A 22508-nucleotide genomic window follows, 5' to 3' on the forward strand; every position below is an offset into this window, starting at 1 on the left:
TGACCATCCTTGCCAACATTACAGACTACATAACACTTCAGTCAGTGTCTAATATAAATCCTTATTTCACTACTGGCTTTAATGTTTAACGTTTGACGACCTTTTTTTTTTGTCCAATCTGCATTCATAATACATCCTAAAGCGTGTTTTTAATGGGAGCTGCATGTTTAAAATTGCCCCTTTATAAATATAAACCATAGATATAAACCATTTAGATCCAACCCAAAAGGGGGAGCACTTTCCCCACAGCCCCTACCAGAGGAGTGTTTATCCGGTGAAGAAGAAGCTGCAGAACCAAACACAACACCAGCCTGAGTTGCAAAGGTATCAGAGACACTTTTCATTATTTTGACAATTTACAAACTCAATGCTGAAATACGGTTTTACTCAGAGGTACATTTCAATTAAAACCAAGGCTCAAATTCAGCAACGGTAATACTTCCGCTGAAAATCCACCAGTTTCGTATCTGTTTTAGCTAGCTAACGTTAAGCTCTCTTGACATTGCATTTCTTTTTTCAACCCTGGCGTTAAAATAAAATAACGTATAAAACACACACGAGCTTTAGCTCGAAGTTGTCACTCTCTGCTAATGCTAATGTTAGCTAGCTAAGGATTAAGGTTAGTTGACGTTTTTTTGTTCTGGATTATTTTTAAGGAACTGACACGTACCTTTATTTCCTTTTATTTGTACCCAACATATTTTCTCTTTTCCCGCAATTGATGTTAAAAAGTAGCATCACTATAATCTTGTTAAATTGCATACGTTTATGGAGGGACGAATCTGGCTGTTGCTATGATAAAACCCCTTATTCAGTCTATGGGTAAAACATAATCGGAAGATTCGGAACGGTTATCTCTATGACAACGGACATCATTTATTTAACTAGTGAATACATAACAACATAGACGTTTTACACTTTGAGACATATATTCAAGTTAACGTAAAGCTAAACAATACTAAACAATAACTCTTCAAAAAAGGATTAGTTTCTTGGATGTGACAATTCCATTCACATGATTAGTGTTCTTATTATTGATTTAACCAACTATTGTATTGAAAAGTATCATGCACTTTGCAATAACATCAACACTTGATTAGAATAGAAAATTGTATTGATCCCCAATACTAGATGTATAATAATATGTATGTTTGTATGTAACATAATGTGTGTTTTACTTGCAGAATGCCTTTCCACTTCTGCCCTCAGTGTGGGACAAAGTTGCAGACGGGTTTCAGATTTTGTCCTTCATGTGGGGAGAAGATTCCTTGTATTGTTGATGAATCTGGACCTGTGAGCCCGGTGACATCTTTAAGTCTCTCTCCAGCCAAGAAGGATGAAGCAGTAGTTAAATCATTCCTTGTTTCAGTAGCAAGTGGCCAGCCCACAGGAAGTACAGGTAAACATCTTGACAGAGTGTTATGTACAGTAAAACATAGATTGTTTAGACTTTGTGTGGTTTTTATCTTTGAGAATGTTAATCCTGTTTTTCTTTGCCACATGGATATAACACCTCAGCTCTAGTTACGACTCGTCCTGCACTGCGGAAGCCACGAAACTCCCTTCGTCTGGAGAAGGAAGTTACATTTAATATTAGCAATGCCACGCCACCTGTGCTGCCCTCCACTGCTATCAAAGGTGATTTATAATGGTTTGGAAGAAGTTACCGATTGAGAAAATTTGCTTTTTGAATTTAATTTGCTGTAGCATGAACCATCAGTCTGACATATAGCTTTAAGCTCCAGGCAGCACATGCCAGGTGGAAAATTAAAATAATAATTTGAAATATTGAATGCATTTTTCTTGGACAACATTCTATGATTTGCTATGATTTGTCTCAACAGATAGTGGGGGTGGATTGCTCGGAACTCCACCCAAGCAGCAGTCTCCTCGACCTGGTGAGCTGAAGCACATTCCTCGTGGAAAATCTATTTCCTGTCTTCTGTCTTGATGTGTCTTTCTCATTATTTTGATTGCGGCTGATTCTATCTGCAGGGAGGGGAAAGGCGAGACGCTCCAGCCCTGCTGAGCAGGCAGAAGAGGGAAGGAGTCCGAATAATAAAACAAGCAGGAGAGCGGAGGATTTATCAGTACATGGCCCCCTTGTGGCTGTCTCCTCCCCTGTTTCCTCACCAAAGTCTCAGTTAAAAGGTGAGAAACAATTATTATTGTATTTCACTATGGATTAAGCTGCTGATTTTTTTTATAGTCAAGAAAACGTTAAAAGATATTCAGTTGTATATGATATAAAACGGAGAACCAGGAAATCTTTATATCAATAATTTACTACAGTAAGAACAACTACATGATTCAGTTCTCAGGGGATGGACCTGCATTTTAGATTCACAAAATATCAGTCGGTTAAATGGAGACACAGAGTTAAATCTTATCAGGTCACTTGGCAGATACACTTTGCATTATATAAGCTCAATGTAAATGGGACCATTTCTATGAGGATACACTTTGCATTATATAAGCTCAATGTAAATGGAACCATTTCTATGAGGATACACTTTGCATTATATAAGCTCAATGTAAAATGGAACATTTCTGAAAAGATTCAATGTGAAGGGATTTGAAGTGGAGGTATAGTTTTAACTTTGACGTCGGTTAACTAATTCTGGTCATCTCTCTTTATCCTTATATTTTCAATTTGTTATGTTTTCTATGCATCCTTTTTTATGTCAGCGTCTCACATACTTTGAAACATACGACGTAATTGGTCGGTTGTTTCTTTTTGCATTTATAGGAAAAAGCAAATCTAAGAAGGCAAAGCATGCGTCTGCTGTGGAGCCGCTGCAGGAAGGCGAAGAGGTGACGGACACGGCGGGAAAGAAGTGGAAGCTGGTGAAACTGCTGAGTCAGAGCACCACAGAGCTGCTGTACGAAGGTGAGACTGGCAGTGGAAATACTGGTTTATATTCAAATTACATTTCAGGTAAAAGATAAGGATTATTATTATACAGAAGTATTTATTCAAATTTTGAACAAACTATTCCGACTTGTCTTTCAGTCTTTCATTTACAATATAGCTGTTTAACGGAAACTATATTCTAAATAGATATGCTAGATATATAAAATGGTTAAATTATGTAGTTTTAGTGTTACCTCTTCTTATGAGACTCTTCTTTTTGTTTCCATTTCAAAAAGTATCCTGGGTCCGGGTAGCTTGAATAAAGCCTTACAAAGAGAGGGCTAGTTTGGCAGTCCTTCAACAGGATAACACAATTACAAATCTAAATGTAAAGTAAAAAGATCCTGTATTGGCACAAAATAAATATAATTTCTTTTTTTCTTTTTTTCAGTTTTGCAAATAGATTCACGATCCAATTCCAAGGAATCAAATCACATCCTCAAGCTGGTAAGTGCCGCCTGAACAGACGTGGTACATTTGAAGGTTTTATAAATACTCATATGTGGGACTGCAGTGCCATAAAGGAAGAACCAATCGCTCCCTCACTTTGTATTCGTCAGGGAATGTATTGTTCTGATTTGTTATGTATTTCCCGTAAACGTCCTTGATAACATCATCACGTTTATCTTTCTTTGTGTTAGGGAGCTAAAGATGGCAGAATCTTCACTGAGCAGAACTTTCTGCAAAGAGCTGCTAAACCTGTGTCAGGTGAGGTTTTATTGTGTTTCAAGTTCATACATTTATTTTATTTACAAAAACAATGTTAATGTTGCCTGTAAACGAAGTGGTGATTTTCTATGGATATGAAGGGCCAGGGTAGTCCTACCATGGTTCTTATTTATCTAATGATCATTACGAGAGGAACACTTTTATTTGAAATGAATAGCAGCATTTATCACAGTTGATGAGATAGAGAGATGAGATATTGAAAGTCAGAAGGAGAACCACTAACAATAAGTCAGTGGTAACGGTTCTGGCAGTTTGTCATGTGATGTAGTTTCACAATGTCACTTACAAATATGTTTCCTTCATTTCTTAATCCATTTAGAGGAAAGCAGAAGTTGTTGAAAAGAGATTTATTTTCAACGGGAGCATCTTGAATCCTGCTTCATGTGTAAACCACATATCAATCATGTCAAAGCAAAATTGGCTAAGACTGTAGCAACATTGGGGGAAGTCAAGACACATTCTGGGCCACTAATACACTCATATTGCCATATTGGAGTAACTGTGTTGAGATTTTGGGAAATACTTACAAAACCAACCTCCAGCCATTATGTATATTACCAAAAAGAGCAATAAGAATGATCAACAATCTTAGATATCTTGAACACAACAATTCATTATTCTTAAAGCCAGATACACTGAAGTTCAGGGATGTGGTTGAATTTGAACCTACACAAATCATGTACAAAGCAAGACTTAATCTACTCCCAGGTAATATACAGAACATGTTTATGGAAAGACAGGGGAGGGATCATTTGAGAGGAGAACTTGTATAAAAATCTGTACGGTGATTTTGTGGAATGGTTTGGAGCAGGAGTTAAAACAAAGCATTAAATAAATCTTTTTAAAACGATGTACAAAAATACTTTCTTGGAAAGATATAGGGACAAGTGATCTAAGTGAGAAATAATTATAAATGTATGTAAATATTATATATATAAAATATTAAAGCAGTTATATATAACGGCAGAAATCATTTTACGGACTATCAGCAGTTTAGTAAGGGGTGGGAATTTATAAGCATGTGCTTCCTTCTGCTCCTTTTCAGACACTATTATTATTATGAAATATATTTGTGTGAAATATATTTAATATTGTTTGAAGATTCATGAAAAAATAAAAAAACAATATGGTATTCGGTTGAACTTTTGTTTTGTATCTGTTCGTATTAAAGATGGAAATGAAAATAATGAAATGAACAAAGTCATGAATCACACATGATAATTAAACCAATGGTCCCTCTGCAGTGGACAGGTGGATCAAACAGAACAAGATGGACTTCCTGGGGATTCCCTCCTGTGCCGGCTTTGGTCCTCATGCAGAGTCCTACAGGTGTGAATATTTACACATGAATTACAAAAAGTTTACCATTAACTTAAGGTATATTACAAGTTGTTCTTTATGTCTTTTATTATTCCATAGGTTTCTGATTTTCCCCAACATGGGCCAGTCTCTCCACTCTGTCATGGAGGAAGAAGACGAGCTGCTGTCGGAGAAAGCTGTCCTTCAGCTCGCCTGCAGAATAGTGAGTGTGCACTTTTAACTTGACTTTTAATCAAATACCTAAAGTTATCGGGTCACTTCGTGCCCTAATTCTCTTTACATGGACGCCTCACATCTATTACATTAATATCCTTTGGGAACATTAAACTGCTTTTACAGTCGTTTCACATCACAAACCATAACGACATCATTTATACATCTGTTTTTATTTACTACATGTTCACTATTGTCCATGTGTTTGTAACCTGTCTTGTATCTTGTTCCGTTTCTGTTTTTTTATCATGATGAAGTCTCTCTCAACGTATCCTGTCATATTGTATCTCCTATCTAAATCATGATCCAGATCTTGAATAAGAACTGTTTTTCTCCCTTGCTTGATAAACGGTAACATTGGTTTCCCCTTGCAGTTAGATGTGCTGCAGTATATCCATTCAAATGAGTACGTTCACGCTGATATAAACGCAGAAAACATATACATCAAACCAGGACAGAAATCACAGGTGAGGACATTTCATTATTCCAACTGTACTCTGTTAGTGTCCATGATTGAAATGCCTTTTACGTGTGTGTGTGTGTGTGTGTGTGTGTGTGTGTGTGTGTGTGTGTGTGTGTGTGTGTGTGTGTGTGTGTGTGTGTGTGTGTGTGTGTGTGTGTGTGTGTGTGTGTGTGTGTGTGTGTGTGTGTGTGTGTGTGTGTGTGTGTGTGTGTGTGTGTGTGTGTGTGTGTGTGTGTGTGTGTGTGTGTGTGTGTGTGTGTGTGTGTGTGTGTGTGTGTGTGTGTGTGTGTGTGTGTGTGTGTGTGTGTGTGTGTGTGTGTGTGTGTGTGTGTGTGTGTGTGTGGTTAGGTTTACCTGGTAGGATACTGCCATGCCTTCAGATACTGTCCTGGTGATCAACATGTGGAGTACCGTGAGGACAGCCGGACGCCACACGAGGGCAGCGTGGAGTTCATCAGCCTGGACGCTCATAAAGGAGCAGGTCAGTCCCTCCTCTGGACTCCTTTCACCAGCCAATCAGACGCCATTTCACTCCACAAGCTGACACTCAACACTCTCAGATGAATTTACATGAGCACCAGCTGCCCTCCTCCCACAGTCCATCTGTCTGCATACACAGGCGTCACATGATAACACTGATCTGATGTTTTTCTTTTGAATGATTGTGATTTTCTTTTAGTGTGACAGTTCTTTCAACCTTTGGCATGTTTAATATGGAAACCACAATAACTAGGTGTCTCTAAATGTGAGGATTGTTTTGTGGTGTTGATGTTTCAGGGTGAGTGTGAGGGAAAACAGATGTAGTCATCGCTGTGTGTGTGTGTTTCCTCTCAGCTCCGTCTCGACGCAGCGACCTGCAGTCTCTGGGTTACTGCATGCTGCACTGGCACACAGGGACGCTGCCATGGACTCAAATCACTCACCCAGACCAGGTGGCCACGCAGAAACAGAGGTGAGAGAGTTGTATTCTTAAAAAATAATAGGCAATTATTTTTGATCTATCCATCAGTTGTCAATTGCATTTCTCATGCAATATTTGTATCTCCTGCTCTTTATTATGTCATATTTAGATTCATTACTTTGGGTTCTGGCAAAACAAGACATTTTAGGACATCAACTTGGACATTTTTGTACATATATCTGATATATTTTTAGACCAAACAATAAACTTGCTAAAACAACCGTCAACACACGTTTGAACCTCTGATTTGTATCAACATGCCTGCATAAGATAAGTTAGTGGTAAAATATAAAGAAATAATCAAACTTTTCTCATTGTAGGTACATGAAGGATGTCCCTGCTCTGTTGAGTCACTGCTTTGAGAAGAATATCATTTCCAGTGAGTTAAAATGTTTGTGAAACAACAGATAACCCGTTTGATTCAATGTGCATTTTGCTGATATATTTCTGTGTGTGTGTGTGTGTGTGTGTGTGTGTGTGGCCCGTTGAAGGTGCATTTCAAGCGTACCTGACTAACGTGATGGCTCTGCAGTACACTGAGCAGCCGGACTACTCTGCACTGAATGCCGGACTCAGCGCCGTGTTACTGCAGCTGGGGGGGGCAGCGGAGCAGCCGCTCAGCTTTTAGTTGAGGACGTTATCACTCTGCAACTTAGGTACAAGTATGTAGATTCTGGTCACAGGGTTCCTTCATTACACTACATTTCAATTAACTGATGCTTTAATCCAAAGCAATTTACAATTAGTGCAATAAAGCATGAAGATAAAAACTCCGAACAGTAAGAAACCTGCAGGTACATTTGCTTCAAATAAGCCAAACCATTGTTAGTGCTGGTGCATTAGTTTCAAATGAGCTCAAAACCTTTAAGTACTACACATTTTAGTGTGTGTGTGGGTTTAATGACCAATGTGCAGACTCAAAATGTTGGTTCGGACACTTAGTGCAGTTATTTAATATTTAGAAAATGTAAATAGTTAATTAGGATTATTTGAAGTGGGTTTTTAGGTGTTTTTTTATCCACAATTAGCAGCTGACACTCGGCACGGACACAGACAGGTGAAGTAGCAAAATGATACGCAAACACTGCTGTGGACAGGGGGCATCAGCAACATGTAATGTTAGCCACCTTAAAGAAATCAATATCAGTTTAAGAGTACGACCTATTTAGAACGTTTTCATATTTTAAATATAGCGTACATTCAGTTTGACGGTTGATTTGTTTAAGGTGGGTCAGTCTTTTAGCTTTCTAGAGTATGTTCTGCAGCTGCCCCTGTTTCCATTGCCTTGCTCCCGGGATTCTAGGTTCTTATACACATAAATTAAGTACACAAATAGTTCAGTTGTAAGAAATGAGGGGGAAATGTGCTTTCTCATCCCCGGGGCAAATGAGACCAGAGGCCTACAAATGAGACCAGAGGCCTGTACTACGAAGCTGGATTTTCCTAACCTGGATATGTTTGAGTTAGCCGGTTGGCCTAATCCAAAACATACGCGCTGTCGCTAAGCTGTACTACGACGCGGGTTATCAACATGGAGAAGCGCACTGACAGCGCAGCGTCATACTTCCTGAATGAAAAGTCAACTATAATATTAGACGTATGAAGAAGTTAAACTTTAAACATCCATGACTTAAACACTTTATCCAGGATCAAAGCCACAGAGCTGCACCTGCAAGGTGAATACAGCTGGCAAAAGAAAAAGTGTTTGAATGCGTACATTAACAGGTTTATGATATCACTGCCCCGTCTAAAACACGATCCGACTTTAATTACATTTGTCTCGAGTGTTTCGTCAACTTAATGTGCATACAGTATGTGACACTGAGTGTTCCACGGCCAGATACGGCTCAGCTGACTCAGATAAGGAAATATGATACATTATGATGTGATATGAATGATAATGGGACACATCGACGTCTGCACTCAGTGTACTTATGTTGTGGCAGATATTTAAGTAAGCTTTCTTAACGCGAATGTTATAATAGTCAGATTGCTCTGAAGATGGGAGGTAATATTCTATTAATGTTCACGTTCACACAGTCGGTGATTTTTGCCGGCCGTCTTTCCTGCGACGGCAGTTTTTCTGTATTTCCTTTCCCCTGTAATATGACTTGATCGCTTTAAACTCCGCACACTGAGCTCTGATTGGTCAGCAGGCAGTGCTTTCACTGAGTTGAGCTCTTAGCCTGCAACCTAACCTGCTCCGGAGCAGGTTAGCCGCACAGCATAAGTTACCATGGAGATCTAGCCCGCTAAAAAGAGAACCAGCGTCGTAGGACCGGAAAGCCGGAGTTTTCCCTGAAGTTAGCCGGCTAAGCGAAAATCCTGCTTCGTAGTACAGGCCTCTGGTCCAGAGGAGATGTAAACCTAAGTGTGTTTATAGTTTAATTTGAATGTGAGGTATTCTCTGTGATAATATTAACATATGTGTACTGTGTTTTAATTTCAGAGTCATTGAAGAAAGAAGACTATTTGGAAGATTTTACTTATTTGTTTTATCATGTTGTGTTTTACTTCTGAATTATTGCACTGAAGCCGAGTCTTTTAGAGTTCCACGTGTGCACTCGTGTTAGGTGAATGGGTTTTGATGGGAATCTTCTTTTTGGGTGTGGTTTTTCATATTCATTGCACAGTCTTTTAAACAATGCAAGGTCAACGTTAATCTCCCTTAAATGTAAGAGCGATGCAAGTTCTTAATATTTGACGCACAGGTTTGGGTTTTGTTGACATGTGAGTTTACTTGTCACAGTGTTCCTCTTTTAGCAGATACCTTTAACAGTGGTTTGTCTTTGACATGAATTTACTTCTGCTAAACATTTCCTCAACATGAGCCAACAGACGTAGATCCACCCTTCCTATATGTAGGCACAGTTAGTCTGCCTGTATAAAAAGCAATATATTTCATTTAAAGCAGTGCCTTAGTGTCCTTGATCAAAGAGCACAAGACATCTTGAGTTTAAGGCTTGTTAACAAATAAATTGTGTTTGAGTAAATGTTTTAGTTTTTTTACTTTTGTTGTTGTGAAGTTGTCTGTACTAACCCAGAGATAAACAGGTATTCAACACAACAGCAGACCTGGTCATTTTAAAGAAACCTTTATAAAGTTTAAACATTTCTGAACATAAAGATTTTAACATTTCAAGACATATACAATTCTTTATATGAAACGGTAAATATCTCTTATTGTGCACACTCTTAAAGTAATTCAGAAAATAAACACTTATCTTTAGCCTGATCTCTCCTGTGGCATTTTAAAACCTTTCATCTCTGTCACTTGAGGCACTTTCTGAATGTCGAGGCTTTTGTAGAACAACGTAAAGCATGATGCTGAAGGACTATAGCGCCCCCATGAGGCAGCTTCTGTACACAGCTGCAGACCTGATGGCTGCCTGCAGTGGAGCCGGCACACACGCTTCTATACAGACATGCTGGCAGTGTGAGGCAGCTACACATGCAGGTTTAAATATAGTTTACACTGCAGGTTGATTTCATGTTGGACCAGATGAGCTTTGAGCAGAAACTCAAAGTGTTTTTATTCAGTCCTTATATTACTTATCTTCCTGGGTTCAATGTAAATTCTGCTCTTGTGTACTTTTGAGTAGTTAACTCTCGATGATACGTAAATTAAAAGATCCCGCTTTGTAAATGAGATTGTGTCCACAGCACAAAATGTAAATCTTTAGACATCACATGCTCACATAGTGGAAAGAGCTCTGGGCTTTACACTGATTTCACACTGAAAATCATAACCTTAAAAGTAGTTTAACATCCACAAATACTGACAGTTTTGAATGCAACTCAGTAAGTGATTGTTTGTTACTCTATTAACTTGAACTTAAAAACCATAAAAAAAAAAAATGTGATTACTTCAAAATATGCACTGTAATAAAGCCGAAAAACAAGGCCGCTTAAAGCTGTTCCTGAAATGTTTTGGACATTACATTTTCACATGAAAGGAACAGTTTATTAAAGTGTAAACTAAGTGGTATCCCGCTTTCACTCAGGCAACGTGATGAAGAACATGTTGAAGGAAAAGGACGTTTGAAGAGGGACTTCAAAACGCAGAAACCTGGAGGCTCATCGCTCTTGGTCAGAACAAGGCAAATATGTGCACAAACTCGGCCCGAGAGGACGAGCTTGTTTGTCTGAGCAGAAAGTGGAACATCCTCAAGGCCTCCGATCCGCAGCGTGATGGGGAGATGGCATAAGGAGATCAGAGTGGGAGAAATGGTTTAGCTGAGGCTCCTCCGTGTCCTTAGAAGACAGTAGTAGCCAATTGTTTGGGAGAGGAGGGACGCTCCTCCTGGCCATGTGACACGTGCTCTCCTGAAAGATCGAACACAGGAGGGAAATGAACACATCTCTCTCGCCTGCAGTGCTGTGGTCACATGACCAGCTGCAGCCTCTGTTTACAAACTCCTCTCACCGGGTAGATTTTCTCCCTTTTTCTCGCTGTCATCTTCCTTCTCGTCGGGCATCTCTATCTGACACAGATCCTGCACGTCCTCCACGCTCGACTCCTTTAAAAAAACAACACATGTTTTTCTCTTTGAAGTTCGTCAGACATGTTTCACAGTGGTATCATTGTTGTAGCCGTTTTCCCCAGAGCCATCTATTAGTTACGCATTCTTCCACTTAATGAGATCATCAGGGATTTATTTTTAATATAATAACTCATTCTTTATGCTGCTCAGAGTTTTGTAACCCCAGTGTCTCTCCTCTCTCTTGTGCCTGCAACGCAACCACTACACTTTATGCAAATTAATCCCAGTTGAAAACACCTAAATAGAAATAATCATATGGGCAATGATGGTGACTTTTAGAAACTTTTGAAGCTAGTTATGATAAATTAATATATGAACAAAAAAAAGACATTAATCGGACATTTTGATTACCTGTGATTCAGAGAAACGATCTTCATCTGAGTTCCTGAATCCTTCGGGAGCTTCCATAAGGATCTGCAGGCCGTCAGCCTCGTCGTCATCGCTGCAGAGAGACAACAGGGACATACATGGTGAGTCCAAATTAAACACCATAACAGACACTGAGGGAACTATTCAAACCCAAGATTCAGGATAGAATGAAAATAGAGGCAGGCAATGATCACTAACACTGACCTTCCTCCAGAGTGAAATCTCTCTTCCTTTTCTTCTTCCTCCACTTTCTCTTCCTCCATTTTGATTTGGTTCTCTTCAGGTTGCGCAGCATCCTCCTCCTTTTTCTCTTCTACTACCTCTTTATTTCCTCCCTCCTTTCCCTCTTCCTCCTCATCTTCCTCGAGGTCAGAGCAGTTGAGAAAGTCGAAACTTTCAAGGGCCGTCTCGACTTCTAGATTGAAACTAGAAGAAACTGGAAAAGGAACCTACGGAGAAAACAAAGCAGTGTTTAAAGTTAAGGTATTTTTTATTTAGTTATACGTTAAGTTTTTGATTTTTTGTTTTGCGAAGCACTCTGTGTTACCCTTCGTGTACGACAACTGCTATACAAATAAAGTATGATTGATTGATTAAAAATCACCATCAACAGAATAAACTTCACAAAAACAATGAAGTGAATGAAGCTCACCGTTGGAGGGTCCTGCGGTGGTTTGGACTCCTGGACGGACTGACTGCGTTTCTCTGATGCTTCGTCCTCTGCTGCTTCAGTGGTGCTGTCCTTTGTTTCTGCTTCAGTCTGTCCAGCCTGCACTGGCAAGTCCTCAGACTGTTTTACCTCCTCTGCTGAAATACACACATGTGGGACGCCACTTTCAGACAAATCCTGAGTGGACACAGCGTGTACAGAGGACACGTCGGGGCAGGAGCAGCTCAGGTCTGCCGAGGTTTCAGAGAGGTCCGCTGACTGGAGAGACGCTCGATCAGCCGCGGTGCAGTCATCGCTGTGAGAGCAGGAAGTCTGCAGGTGGCCGTTTGGCACTGCGTCCGTCTGAGAGAAAACCTCCCCGGCTTCGGTCTCGTCCTCCTCCTGATTGGAGGAGAGCGACGGCGTTGAGGCGCTGGACTTGTGTGGCGTGAAGGACAGCTGAGAGGTGAGCGTGGTTTGCAGCATGTTGGAGGCCGTGAGCTTCTGAGCGTGGTGAGCGAGCGCCGGGCTGGACGAGTCGTCGGAGGACTCAGACGAGTTGGACCAGACGGTGCCGTTCTCCACTTCCCCCTGCCGCCTCAGCAGAGACTAGACAGGAAACACGGAGGACATTAACTAAAGGCCCAAAGGTATGTCGACATACTTCAGGATCACAGGTTTTAAGTGCATGTTGGTTATCAAATTACATCACGAAAAATGTAATTGCGTTAGGGTTGCAATTAAAGATTATTTTCACTATTGATTCATCTGCAGATTATTTATGGGTTAATGGTTGGTCCATAAAATATAAGAAAATTGTGAAAAATGTCTCAGAGTCCAAGGGGAAGTTTGTCAAAGCTTCACTATTCCAGCTTCTTAAATGTGAGGCTGTTATTGATTTCATGCCATTGCTTTTCCTATCTGTCTCTAGTCTATGAGTATGATATAAAGCAGAGAAAAGTAGAACATCTCTCATGAGAAAAACTTCCAATTTTGCTTTAAAATCACTCAATCGATTACCAAAAAGATGGTGTTTTGTTCAATTGATTAATTGACAAATCCTTTCAGATGTCAAATGCAGTGCATTTGATCAATGAAACAGACAAATTCCTTGATCCAGTTCTCAAACTGTTGATCAGAGATGCTAGTAATGGGCAAGGATAAAAATACGAAGTGGAACTAAAGGGAAATATCCAGTGTCATGTGGGACAAAAAAGACGAGGGGACATAAAACATGTTTTTGACTAAAAAAGGAAATTACAGAAATAATTCATTGATTTGATTTATCAATTGAGCACATCAAACATTTGCTGCTTAAATCTTAGATCTGGCCTCTTTCTCCCTCATACTATAAACTACAAATATAAAAATGTTTATCTCCTGTACTTAATGCAATATGTGGGCACTGTTAATAAACAATTTGGGTAAAGCTGTGATTGTTAATATTTTAAACACTAAATCAAGATCATCAAAGTTTTCTTGAATTCCCCCCCTTAAAAATGTAAGTAGTCACTCGATTAATTGACAAATGCCCTGATCATTTAGTAAGCCCTAACAATCTCAAAAATAATCATATATCCAGAACACATTATCTGGTTTTGAATTAAATAATCAAAATCAACAACAATATAATCACGTTGCATCTGACAAAATGTCTGTGATTATCTTTTTCAATTTTGATTTTAAATATCATTTTTTCTAATATATATATCATCAATCGGTTTGGTCACTATGAACTAAACTACAACTACGTCCCAACACACCGACTGTACTGAGGTGAATCTGGGTGTAGTGCGGCTCAATTCACAACGTAAGGGTGCCGTCCTGTCCGCCATGACTTCGTGAAGCGCCTCCACCAGCGAGCGGCTCGGCCTGGGCCTGCCCTGAGGCGCGCTCTTCAGCGAGGTGAGGAAGAGGAGGGACATATTGTAGCTCTACTCAACCACTATTAAACAGCTACAAGGGCCACAGCTCTGCTCACACATTCTGCTGTCACACGCCGCGCTACCGCTATCATTCATTCTCCGCCCATTAGCTACGCCACTCCCACAGCCACATGCCCTCACACACAGCGCTCTGCGAACACGCTCACACACATCAGAGCTACCGCTACACACAAACAAGTGGGGGAGTAGCTGAAATAGAACAAGCCAATGAAATGACAGTAATAATGGCCATCAGGAGGATTAAATATACAATGTCTATATGATGTAAAAATGAATAGCAGCAAACAGTGGTGGAAGAAGTATTCACATCATTACCTCAAGTAGAAGTAGTAATACTATACTCTGAAAATACTCCATTAGAGGTAAAAGTCCAGACTTCAAAATGTTACTGAAGTAAAAGTATTATAAGCAAAATGTACCTTAAAGGTGGGGTAGGTAAGTTTCAGAAACCGGCTCGAGTGCACTAAAATTTGAAAGTACGCAGCCGAAAAGACCTCCTTACAGAGCACCTCCTCCAACACACATGAACGCGCACATGACGTCAGCAGACTGGTGAAAGTGGCCGCCTGTTGCTGGCGAGTCATTGAAGTACTGCTGCGATGCACGCCCAATGACGGCACGCCCAATGAGGGCACGAGATACCTTTCTGCGTGCACGAGATGGAAGGCTGACAGACAGGGCGGCAAAAAGTACAACCAATCGATTGGTTGTACTTTTTACAGTATTACGGCTTCCACAGATGACATTTTTTAATGGATTTTTTGTCAAAGCACTTCAGATATTCATTGCTATCGGGATGTTAAGAGCATTCCATGGAATATAACAAAAAGTGTATCTCGAGCCGGTTTCTGAAACTTACCTACCCCACCTTTAATCATCAAAGGTGTGTACTATTATTGCACTGTATAAGCAGTACTGCATAATATTATATAAGCGTGTGTCAAGTGGTGTCGGTAAAACATTTTAGCAGCGGTGTTAAGTGTCAATAAATAGGGATACTCAGAGTACAAGTACCTCAAAATGTAACTAGATTACAGTACTTGACTAAATGTACTTAGTTACTTTCAACTACTAGTAGTTAAAGGTTTACGACAGGGGCCAGGATTGGCCATTAAGAGAAAAAATGTAATAAAGTTAAGGTGAATAAAGTTAATGTTACTCACATAAAACACCTGCTCCCGCATAGAGGGCGTGTCAGGAGGGCTCTGATTGGACAGCAGCCGCTTGGTGACTGTATTGGTGGAGGACGTCTGGTCGTCCTTATCAAACGGACTAAAAGACAAAGGAAAAAGCAGGACAACGGGTGAGAAACTGAACAAAACACACCTGAACAATTGGTAAAAACTGGTAAAAGTGTTGAACTATAATAATAAAAAGGGCCAATTAGACTAATTACCTCCAGGTGACCTCCAGGTTCAGCTTCACCGTCCCGAGGTCGTTGATGTCCACGGCGAGCGTCTGGGGCAGCGGGCAGAAGAGGTCGAGCATCTCGCAGGACACGCTGCCCACCACCACGTGATTGGCCAGGCTCTTCAGCTCCGTCACCTGGATAAACAAAACAGGAACACCTCAGCCAGAACTTCTAAGGAATGACGAAGTTAACCCATGGGATTGTTATGTTGAATTTGAGATTATTTCAGAAAAGCTTAACTCTGTGCCAAGCAAATAAACAAAACTTTTTCTATTTTTTTTAAAGCTCATATGCATTCGCAAGAGATAAAATGCAAACGTTATAAATGAAATAAAACCGTCACAGTAGGATGTTGTTGTCTCGTGTAGCCACTTTTTAGCAAAGGCCTTTTTTAATGACACATCAAATCCTCCAAGATTGCTGAGTAAATTCACACTAAAGAAACAAATGTGTATTATGCACAGCTGAACAAAAATCCACACTGTTTGAGTCACATTTGCTAAAAGCAACACATCAGTTTTACGTAAAACTTTAAAAATAACACTTTGAATTTGTGGTTTTGAATGTTTTCATTGGAATTGTTTACAAAGACAAACATTAGGAATAACGCTAGCCATGCCTTTTTAAATCGGATTTCCTTACCTTGATTGACAGCAGTTCTGTGACGAGAGGCAGGAAGATGTTCTCTTCCCCGTCCCATATCTGCTTGTTGCTGACTTCCATGCGGCCTCGTAGCCTCCAGCGCTGACGCCCATAGCGCATTAGGACCTGATGGAACCAAAAACAGTGAATGTGATTCAGCACACAGACTGTCACAATTTGTAGCTACATCCTTGTGCTTATGATTCTTACCTCATACTGGTCACCAGAACAGAGCCTTGCGAAGCCAGCGAGGCCTGAAACATGTAAAAGGAATAGAAAAATGAGAACCGTGCGAAGGCAGAGCGGATGAAAATAGGAAGTGGTAGAAAGTGACTCACCCTTCATCTTGACATGAAATTCTCCCATCTGGCTTTCTAATTCACTCTCAAGGGAGCACATGTGCTGCAGGGACAGATGGAGGCATCGGTTTGAATAATTTGACAGAGATTTGAATTTACAGCACACATCAATCACCTGTGATTTATATAGCCTGATGTCAAAGATTACACATTTGTATTTACAGACTGTACAGCATACAACACCCTCGCAGAGGTAAGGAAAACCCCCCCACAACAACCCACAATCAATGGGAACATTTAAGAAACCCCAGGGAGAGCAACAAAAGGAGGGATCCCAGAACCGACTGACATGAAATAAATGTTGTATATACAGAATAAACAACATAATAAATGACAACAAAATTGTGAATGTATATTAAAATGAAGGAACTAGAAGGAGGTCACAAAGCTGCCATTTGCCACCAAAATGAAAAAAACATCCGCTCACCTCGGTGCACTCTCTGTAGCCCTTGTTGGCCTCACTCAGGCTCTCTCTGGCCTCCCGGCTGCCCACGGCCACGTTAAAGGCCGCCACCATCTTACTCGCTCCGTCACGCAGTCGCCGCTGTATACAATACGCATCGTACAGCTCCTCTACCTGCGGAAGCATATATAATAATATAGTTTATTTGTATAGAGCTTAACAGAGAACACACAAGACACGATACAAAAATAAGACATTACATACTACTTTCAATAGGCATGAGGAAACAATGGATGATTGCACTGTTCTTTATTCTCAACGTCAAGAATAGTGGGCCATGTAACTCAATAGTTGAGGATGAAAATAAACTTTAAAATTACAGAACAAATTATAAGAAAGCCTTTTGACAATATTTATTGAAATAGTGGTAGTTTTATTAATTCATTTTTTCATTCAATGAAAAAGGTCAGATGTGCAAAACTATATATATTTTTGAAATAACTCTACTGAGCAATGGCAGCTTTTAACAGCACTGACACAATATCCCATTATAAATGAAACATTAGCATTCATTTAAAGTCGTGTTTGTGTCCATCTAATGAGTCCAATATTAATTCTCTTTTAGCTCTGATTTCTCCACCAACTCCTGAAGGAAATATCGTGCAGTCCTTTGGTCCATTGTTTTAATATAAATGTTGATTAGTGCAGCATCAAGGTAAAAGATTATCTATTTTTTTAATCGTGTATTTATGTATACATACCTTGCTGAGGTGGAACTCCAGTCGGCGCATAAACCTCTCGATGGCTTTCACTTGCTATAAAAAAAGAAAGGAATGATAATACAGGACGTCTTTCTTTTATCTGTTTACAGTTTCAATGTGAATGAAACTCACCTTGTCCAGCTCATACAAAGACCCCTGCAAAACAAAATAAAGCATTTAGCATCACAAAGTGTCAGATTAACATGCTGACTTCCAGCCTGGCACGGAAAGGAGGTCAGGCTGGAGTGACTGGTTTGACTAGAGGAGCTCTCACCAGACGACCGTTCCTCTTGTTCTCTCGTGACTGCTGACCCAGGCTGTCCAGCTCCAGCTGGTGGACCTGCAGGTACGACCTAACAACAACACAAACACATTACTGTTTAGTCCTCATTTACAAAAGCAGGCATATTCACTCCACCTGTCAGTCGTGCGTGGACTCAATGCAAACAGAGTCTGCGTTGTGTTTACTCACTGTAAGCCTCGCCGTAAGGCAGCGTAGACCTCGTCCAGCCGCTCGGGCTGCGGGATTTTAGTGGGTGGCTGTTTGGTGGAGCCTGTGAACATCCTGCTTCCTTACAAGGCACGTTTCTCTAGGATCAAACAGGCCTGAGGGAGGGAGAGGAACATGGGCTCGTTTCTGATAAGACCTTCAGGGTTATTTCAAGAAGCACATTCAAAATAGGCAGCAAGGAAACTGGCATGGGAAGAAATGGAAATATCATCCAGGCCATGTGATACACAATGATATCCTCATAATCCTAAAGATATGATTGAAACTCTTAAAAAGGCACTTAAACATACTAGAATCATACTGATAGGATTTATATTTAAAGTTTTTGATAAAAAAAAAATAACAATCCTATATAGGCTAATCCTTAATCATAAAGTCCAAACAAATAAAAATAGCAACATTACGTGAGTCTATTCTATTTTGAATGCTTTTTTTTTTTTTTTTAAATCATGCTTTATTTATCACTTTGCTACAATGATGGCAAGGACATAGAGCGAGACAGACACATTTCTGCTCACCTTCGGAGTGGAGAGAGATTGTCACTATTCTAGCATGCTTGGAGAGTTGAGTGTAGCGCTGGGGCTTCAACAAACCCAAGGACATGTCCTGTAATTACACAAAAAGGAGACATTAAGGACAGAAATGTCACACTTTACTTCGAAGGGGGGGGGGGGGGGTGGAAACATACTCTTTCACTTCCTTGGTTTTGGCCACATTGTTTTTTTTTAAAGTCTGAGACTGTGAACGACACACACGCAGCTACCACAGTGGCCACCACGGACAACATGAAGGAGTACAGTCTGCTTTTGCTTCTCTTCCCCTTCCTTTCCTCCTTCTCCACCCCCTCCACATCCAGCAGCAGCGCACAGGAAGTCTCATGGCTGACTCTACACAGGAAATTCTACACAGAAGTTTGGAAGGAGAATATAAAAACTATCCCTCCGCTGTTGGTGCCAGGGTGTAAAACTCTTTTTTTACTCCAAGATAAACCAGTAAATGTGCAGATTAACAGCAGACATGGGGAACTATAGGAAGAGAGGGTCCCGCATGGGTTTATCTAGTCACAAAAGAGATTACAGATTTAAAGCAAACTAAAGCTGTCAAGCAGGAAACCATCCCATATTAACACATGGGATCTGTGAATGAGCCCATAGCCCATTGTTTTACACCAAACTCAAAATCAAGAGAGATTTTATAAACATATGGGATTACATATTCCACCTGTTGCAAAAGAAACAAACAGATAATGGTTTTACTTGATCAAAGCTTGTTAGGGACAACATTGCTGACATGAGAGTAAGCTGTAAACTCCCTGCTGTGACTCTACGTTCTCCTGGACGTTGGCTCGGGGTGTAGCATGCCGGGGGTTCGGCTAAACTGCTAATCTGAGCTGCACACTGGGAGGATTAACTGGAGTTGCTCAGGGGTCAGAACGAGGCAAAGAAAAGATGCTATACCAGAGAGCCTTTACGTCAAAAAACAACACACCAACAACTACAGCTGCACCACATATTGTTTTTTTATCAGCATCATGATGTCAACTCTCACGATGAACACATCAGGAAAGATTGCTATAATGCACGAAGGGATTTTTTTTAACTAGTTGAAAGTAAATGTAAACTTATCAAATGTAACAATTATATATTTTATTATTAGTGTTTTAGCCAATATTAGAATAGCTCTGAAATAATTTTTCTATTTTTGTTTCGTTGTAGTTAGTTTTCAGAGTGTGTTTGCTAAAAGAACAAATCCGCCAGCTAAATCAAATCTTTAGCTAATATCTTTATTATTACAGCAAATAAATAGTTCCAAAACTGAAATAAATGTACGTTGATTTTGTTTTAATCGTTTTTTAACCAGGCAATGATGTTAGCTTGGTTTCAGTTTACTAATACATTCACAGCTTTTTTTAGTTACAGTTTCAGATTAATATTATAATCCTGATTTAGCACTATACTGAATATATTAGAAAAGCAGAACTGGGTACACTCTCTGTCTATGTGTCTCAAGTTATATCATGCAGCCCTAACACCAAACACTGTTATCCAAAATGGCCTAATGGCTTGTGCTGGACTGTGCCTTGCACCCTGGGGTGGGCACAGCTTTAAAAGTGCAAAGTCACAATGGTGATACACATATTTTTTACTCTCCCACCCACCCATAAATAGCTCAGCGGCCTTCAGTAATATTAATGATTCTGAATGCCAGTTACTACTCGGTCAAATGTGCTTTTATCCCCCCCTCCTTACATTAGAGATCATTAACTGGATTAATCCTCTCCTCAGAGCGGCGGGAACAAAGAGGACACTGTTTCCAATCACCTCACAAGACTGGAGTTTTGTCTGAAAAAAGCCTTTGGTGCTCTCACTGCATTCACAAGCGCATGCAGTCTTGTTCAGTAAGAAGTCTGGGCCTGCAACCATCTCAGATCAGGCTGAAAATAACAATCATTTGTATTATCAAATAATCTGCCAATTATTAGATCTATTCGATTAATTGTTACAGTAACTGCCTTCCCAGTTTCATTAAGTCCATAACCAAAAGATATTCAGATTAGAAGGATATAAAACAGAGAAAAGTAGAAAAACTCCATATGTGAGAGTTGAATTTTAATCATTTTAATAATCAGTTGATTTTGCTTGAAAAATCAACTGATTATCAAAAAAACTGCAGATTATTATTTTGTGGATCGTCTGAAAGATAAATCAGCTAATAGTTGGAGTTTAAGAATAATGCCTTTGATTACTTTAAGGGCTGCAACTCTTGACTTTATTAAAGGCTAACTATTTTATTAGTTGATAAATAATAATATTCCCCACCTATGTTGTACATTGTTGAAGTAATTATTTTATGCAATAATGTCTAATGGTTTCAACCTCTCAAATATAGAGATGTCCTGCTTTTTTATATCACATTCACAGAATAAACAAATACAACAAGACATCTAAAGATACATCCTTGGACTCTGAGGAGCTGGGATGGATGTTTTAAACTATTTTCGAACATTTCATAGGCCAAAAGATCCAACTATTAATCTAATAAACAATCAGCAAATCAACTAATACAAAACAATTGTTAGTTGCAGACACAAATAGATTCAATCCCACCAAGTGTTCATTGTTGGCCTGTCATCATACAAAATGGTGAAAGAAAGTCATGCATGTGACGTTTGGAGATTAGACATAATCACTACTGGAAATGATTAATTTCCTCACGATTAGTTGATCCACTAATCGACTAACAATTGTTGCATTAGTGCAGATATAAATAACTACGTAGCTCACACCCCATTAGACCCGGGTACATCCATACTTTGTTGTGTGTTTGAGGAAGAGGAGGAGGAGGATGAGGGGTAATGGTGTTACAATAAAAAGCAACCACTTCTACTCCAGATTACTGGATTACCCGGCGGCAGCAGCAGGCCACTGAGGCGGATCAACACGTTCATCCATCACGGTCTTTACTCCAAGTAGAAACAGCACAGGATGGGGCTAAGAAAAACTAATTTAGGGGTAAAACCTGTGTCGTCCAGATTTGGTATTCCGCACATATCCCACCCCAGCCCCCGGAGCTCATCACAGGCCACAAAAAAAGTCCACCCCCGTCCACACCAGGACCCCCAATACCCTGCTGCCTGAAAGTGTCCGTCCACACAACAAAACACAAGAAAAGCAGTAAGGAAATACGCGGATTAAAAGCAATTACAGCCAGTTTGGTGAATATAATTTCGATAACATCACAGGAAAGCAACTTGGTCGGACGGACTCATGACCATGTAGAGAAAAAATCTTCTTGTTGTTGTGACCTTGTCGATTAAAAGCATCCTCTTACCTCTGATTAAATGTCCGACACACCGGAGAAAACGACCGGGGTCTCATTTCCAACACGATGCTCTACACAGTTTGCAGAGGTTTACAGTTATTCTGGGCGCTGTCCCTCTCCTTGATTCGCAGTTTTTTGTGTCCACCGTCAAAGTGGCAGAAACTACCAAAGACAACTTCCGGTGGGAGGTTTTCATCATAAAAGCCGCACAAGTGAACCCGAAATTGCAGACATGAAAACATAAATACGCAGATATTAATAACTACAATAAAGCCAAATAAACAGGTAGAATGCCATCATTAATGTGTAATTACATTAACAAAGACACACCCTTGGTAACATAATCATATGAAATAGAAAACATAAAATGCATCACATAAAATGGAAGATATGCTAGAGCTCACTGTAAATAACAATATAAAAATACAATTTATAAAATAAAATCAATATCCATACAAACAAAAAATACATGTATTTTCTTCCAAATATTT

The 22508-nt window shown here is 39.9% G+C and overlaps 2 protein-coding genes across 4 annotated transcripts; one reads left to right on the forward strand and one right to left on the reverse strand.

Annotated features, from left to right (window-relative positions):
• The first annotated feature begins 241 nt into the window (after positions 1 to 241).
• Positions 242 to 9593, forward strand: vrk3 (VRK serine/threonine kinase 3). 3 transcript variants are annotated; one of them, XM_034112181.1, is made up of 16 exons: positions 242 to 324; positions 1185 to 1399; positions 1519 to 1638; positions 1845 to 1898; positions 1996 to 2151; positions 2750 to 2938; positions 3306 to 3361; positions 3556 to 3622; positions 4888 to 4972; positions 5063 to 5165; positions 5551 to 5643; positions 5988 to 6120; positions 6474 to 6591; positions 6921 to 6979; positions 7092 to 7256; positions 9050 to 9593. In XM_034112181.1, exons 2-15 carry the CDS (start codon positions 1186 to 1188, stop codon positions 7226 to 7228), a joined length of 1584 nt encoding a protein of 527 aa, XP_033968072.1. In that variant the 5' UTR covers positions 242 to 324; position 1185; the 3' UTR covers positions 7229 to 7256; positions 9050 to 9593. The 3 variants fall into 3 exon arrangements, with proteins under 3 accessions (XP_033968072.1, XP_033968057.1, XP_033968065.1); XM_034112166.1 differs by lacking the exon at positions 242 to 324 and adding an exon at positions 333 to 432; XM_034112174.1 differs by lacking the exon at positions 242 to 324 and adding an exon at positions 333 to 432 and having other exon boundaries at positions 2750 to 2890.
• Positions 9594 to 9679: 86 nt separating this feature from the next.
• Positions 9680 to 22168, reverse strand: LOC117468149 (rho family-interacting cell polarization regulator 1-like). Its single transcript, XM_034112153.1, has 17 exons — positions 22027 to 22168; positions 18714 to 18801; positions 18157 to 18290; positions 17959 to 18037; positions 17817 to 17840; positions 17685 to 17738; positions 16948 to 17097; positions 16500 to 16563; positions 16372 to 16415; positions 16162 to 16287; positions 15505 to 15653; positions 15272 to 15380; positions 12166 to 12771; positions 11718 to 11962; positions 11496 to 11586; positions 11027 to 11120; positions 9680 to 10926 (listed from the first exon to the last, which is right to left on the reverse strand). The coding sequence occupies exons 3-17, from the start codon at positions 18246 to 18248 to the stop codon at positions 10856 to 10858; spliced, it is 1998 nt and encodes a 665-aa protein (XP_033968044.1). The 5' UTR covers positions 18249 to 18290; positions 18714 to 18801; positions 22027 to 22168; the 3' UTR covers positions 9680 to 10855.
• Positions 22169 to 22508: the final 340 nt, after the last annotated feature.

Source organism: Pseudochaenichthys georgianus, chromosome 3 (assembly GCF_902827115.2).
Source record: "Pseudochaenichthys georgianus chromosome 3, fPseGeo1.2, whole genome shotgun sequence".
In the NCBI taxonomy this organism is placed as follows: domain Eukaryota; kingdom Metazoa; phylum Chordata; class Actinopteri; order Perciformes; family Channichthyidae; genus Pseudochaenichthys; species Pseudochaenichthys georgianus.

Excerpts from the sequence above, each read along its gene's own strand:
- vrk3 (XM_034112166.1), top strand. The coding sequence starts at position 368 with ATGCTGAAATACGGTTTTACTCAGAGGTACATTTCAATTAAAACCAAG. Across the intron at positions 4,973-5,062 it reads CCTCATGCAGAGTCCTACAG|GTTTCTGATTTTCCCCAACA; the intron begins GTGTGAATATTT and ends ATTATTCCATAG. Across the intron at positions 6,592-6,920 it reads GTGGCCACGCAGAAACAGAG|GTACATGAAGGATGTCCCTG; the intron begins GTGAGAGAGTTG and ends TTCTCATTGTAG.
- LOC117468149 (XM_034112153.1), bottom strand. The coding sequence starts at position 18,248 with ATGTTCACAGGCTCCACCAAACAGCCACCCACTAAAATCCCGCAGCCC. Across the intron at positions 17,098-17,684 it reads TGGAGTTCCACCTCAGCAAG|GTAGAGGAGCTGTACGATGC; the intron begins GTATGTATACAT and ends ATGCTTCCGCAG. Across the intron at positions 15,381-15,504 it reads AACCTGGAGGTCACCTGGAG|TCCGTTTGATAAGGACGACC; the intron begins GTAATTAGTCTA and ends TTTGTCTTTTAG.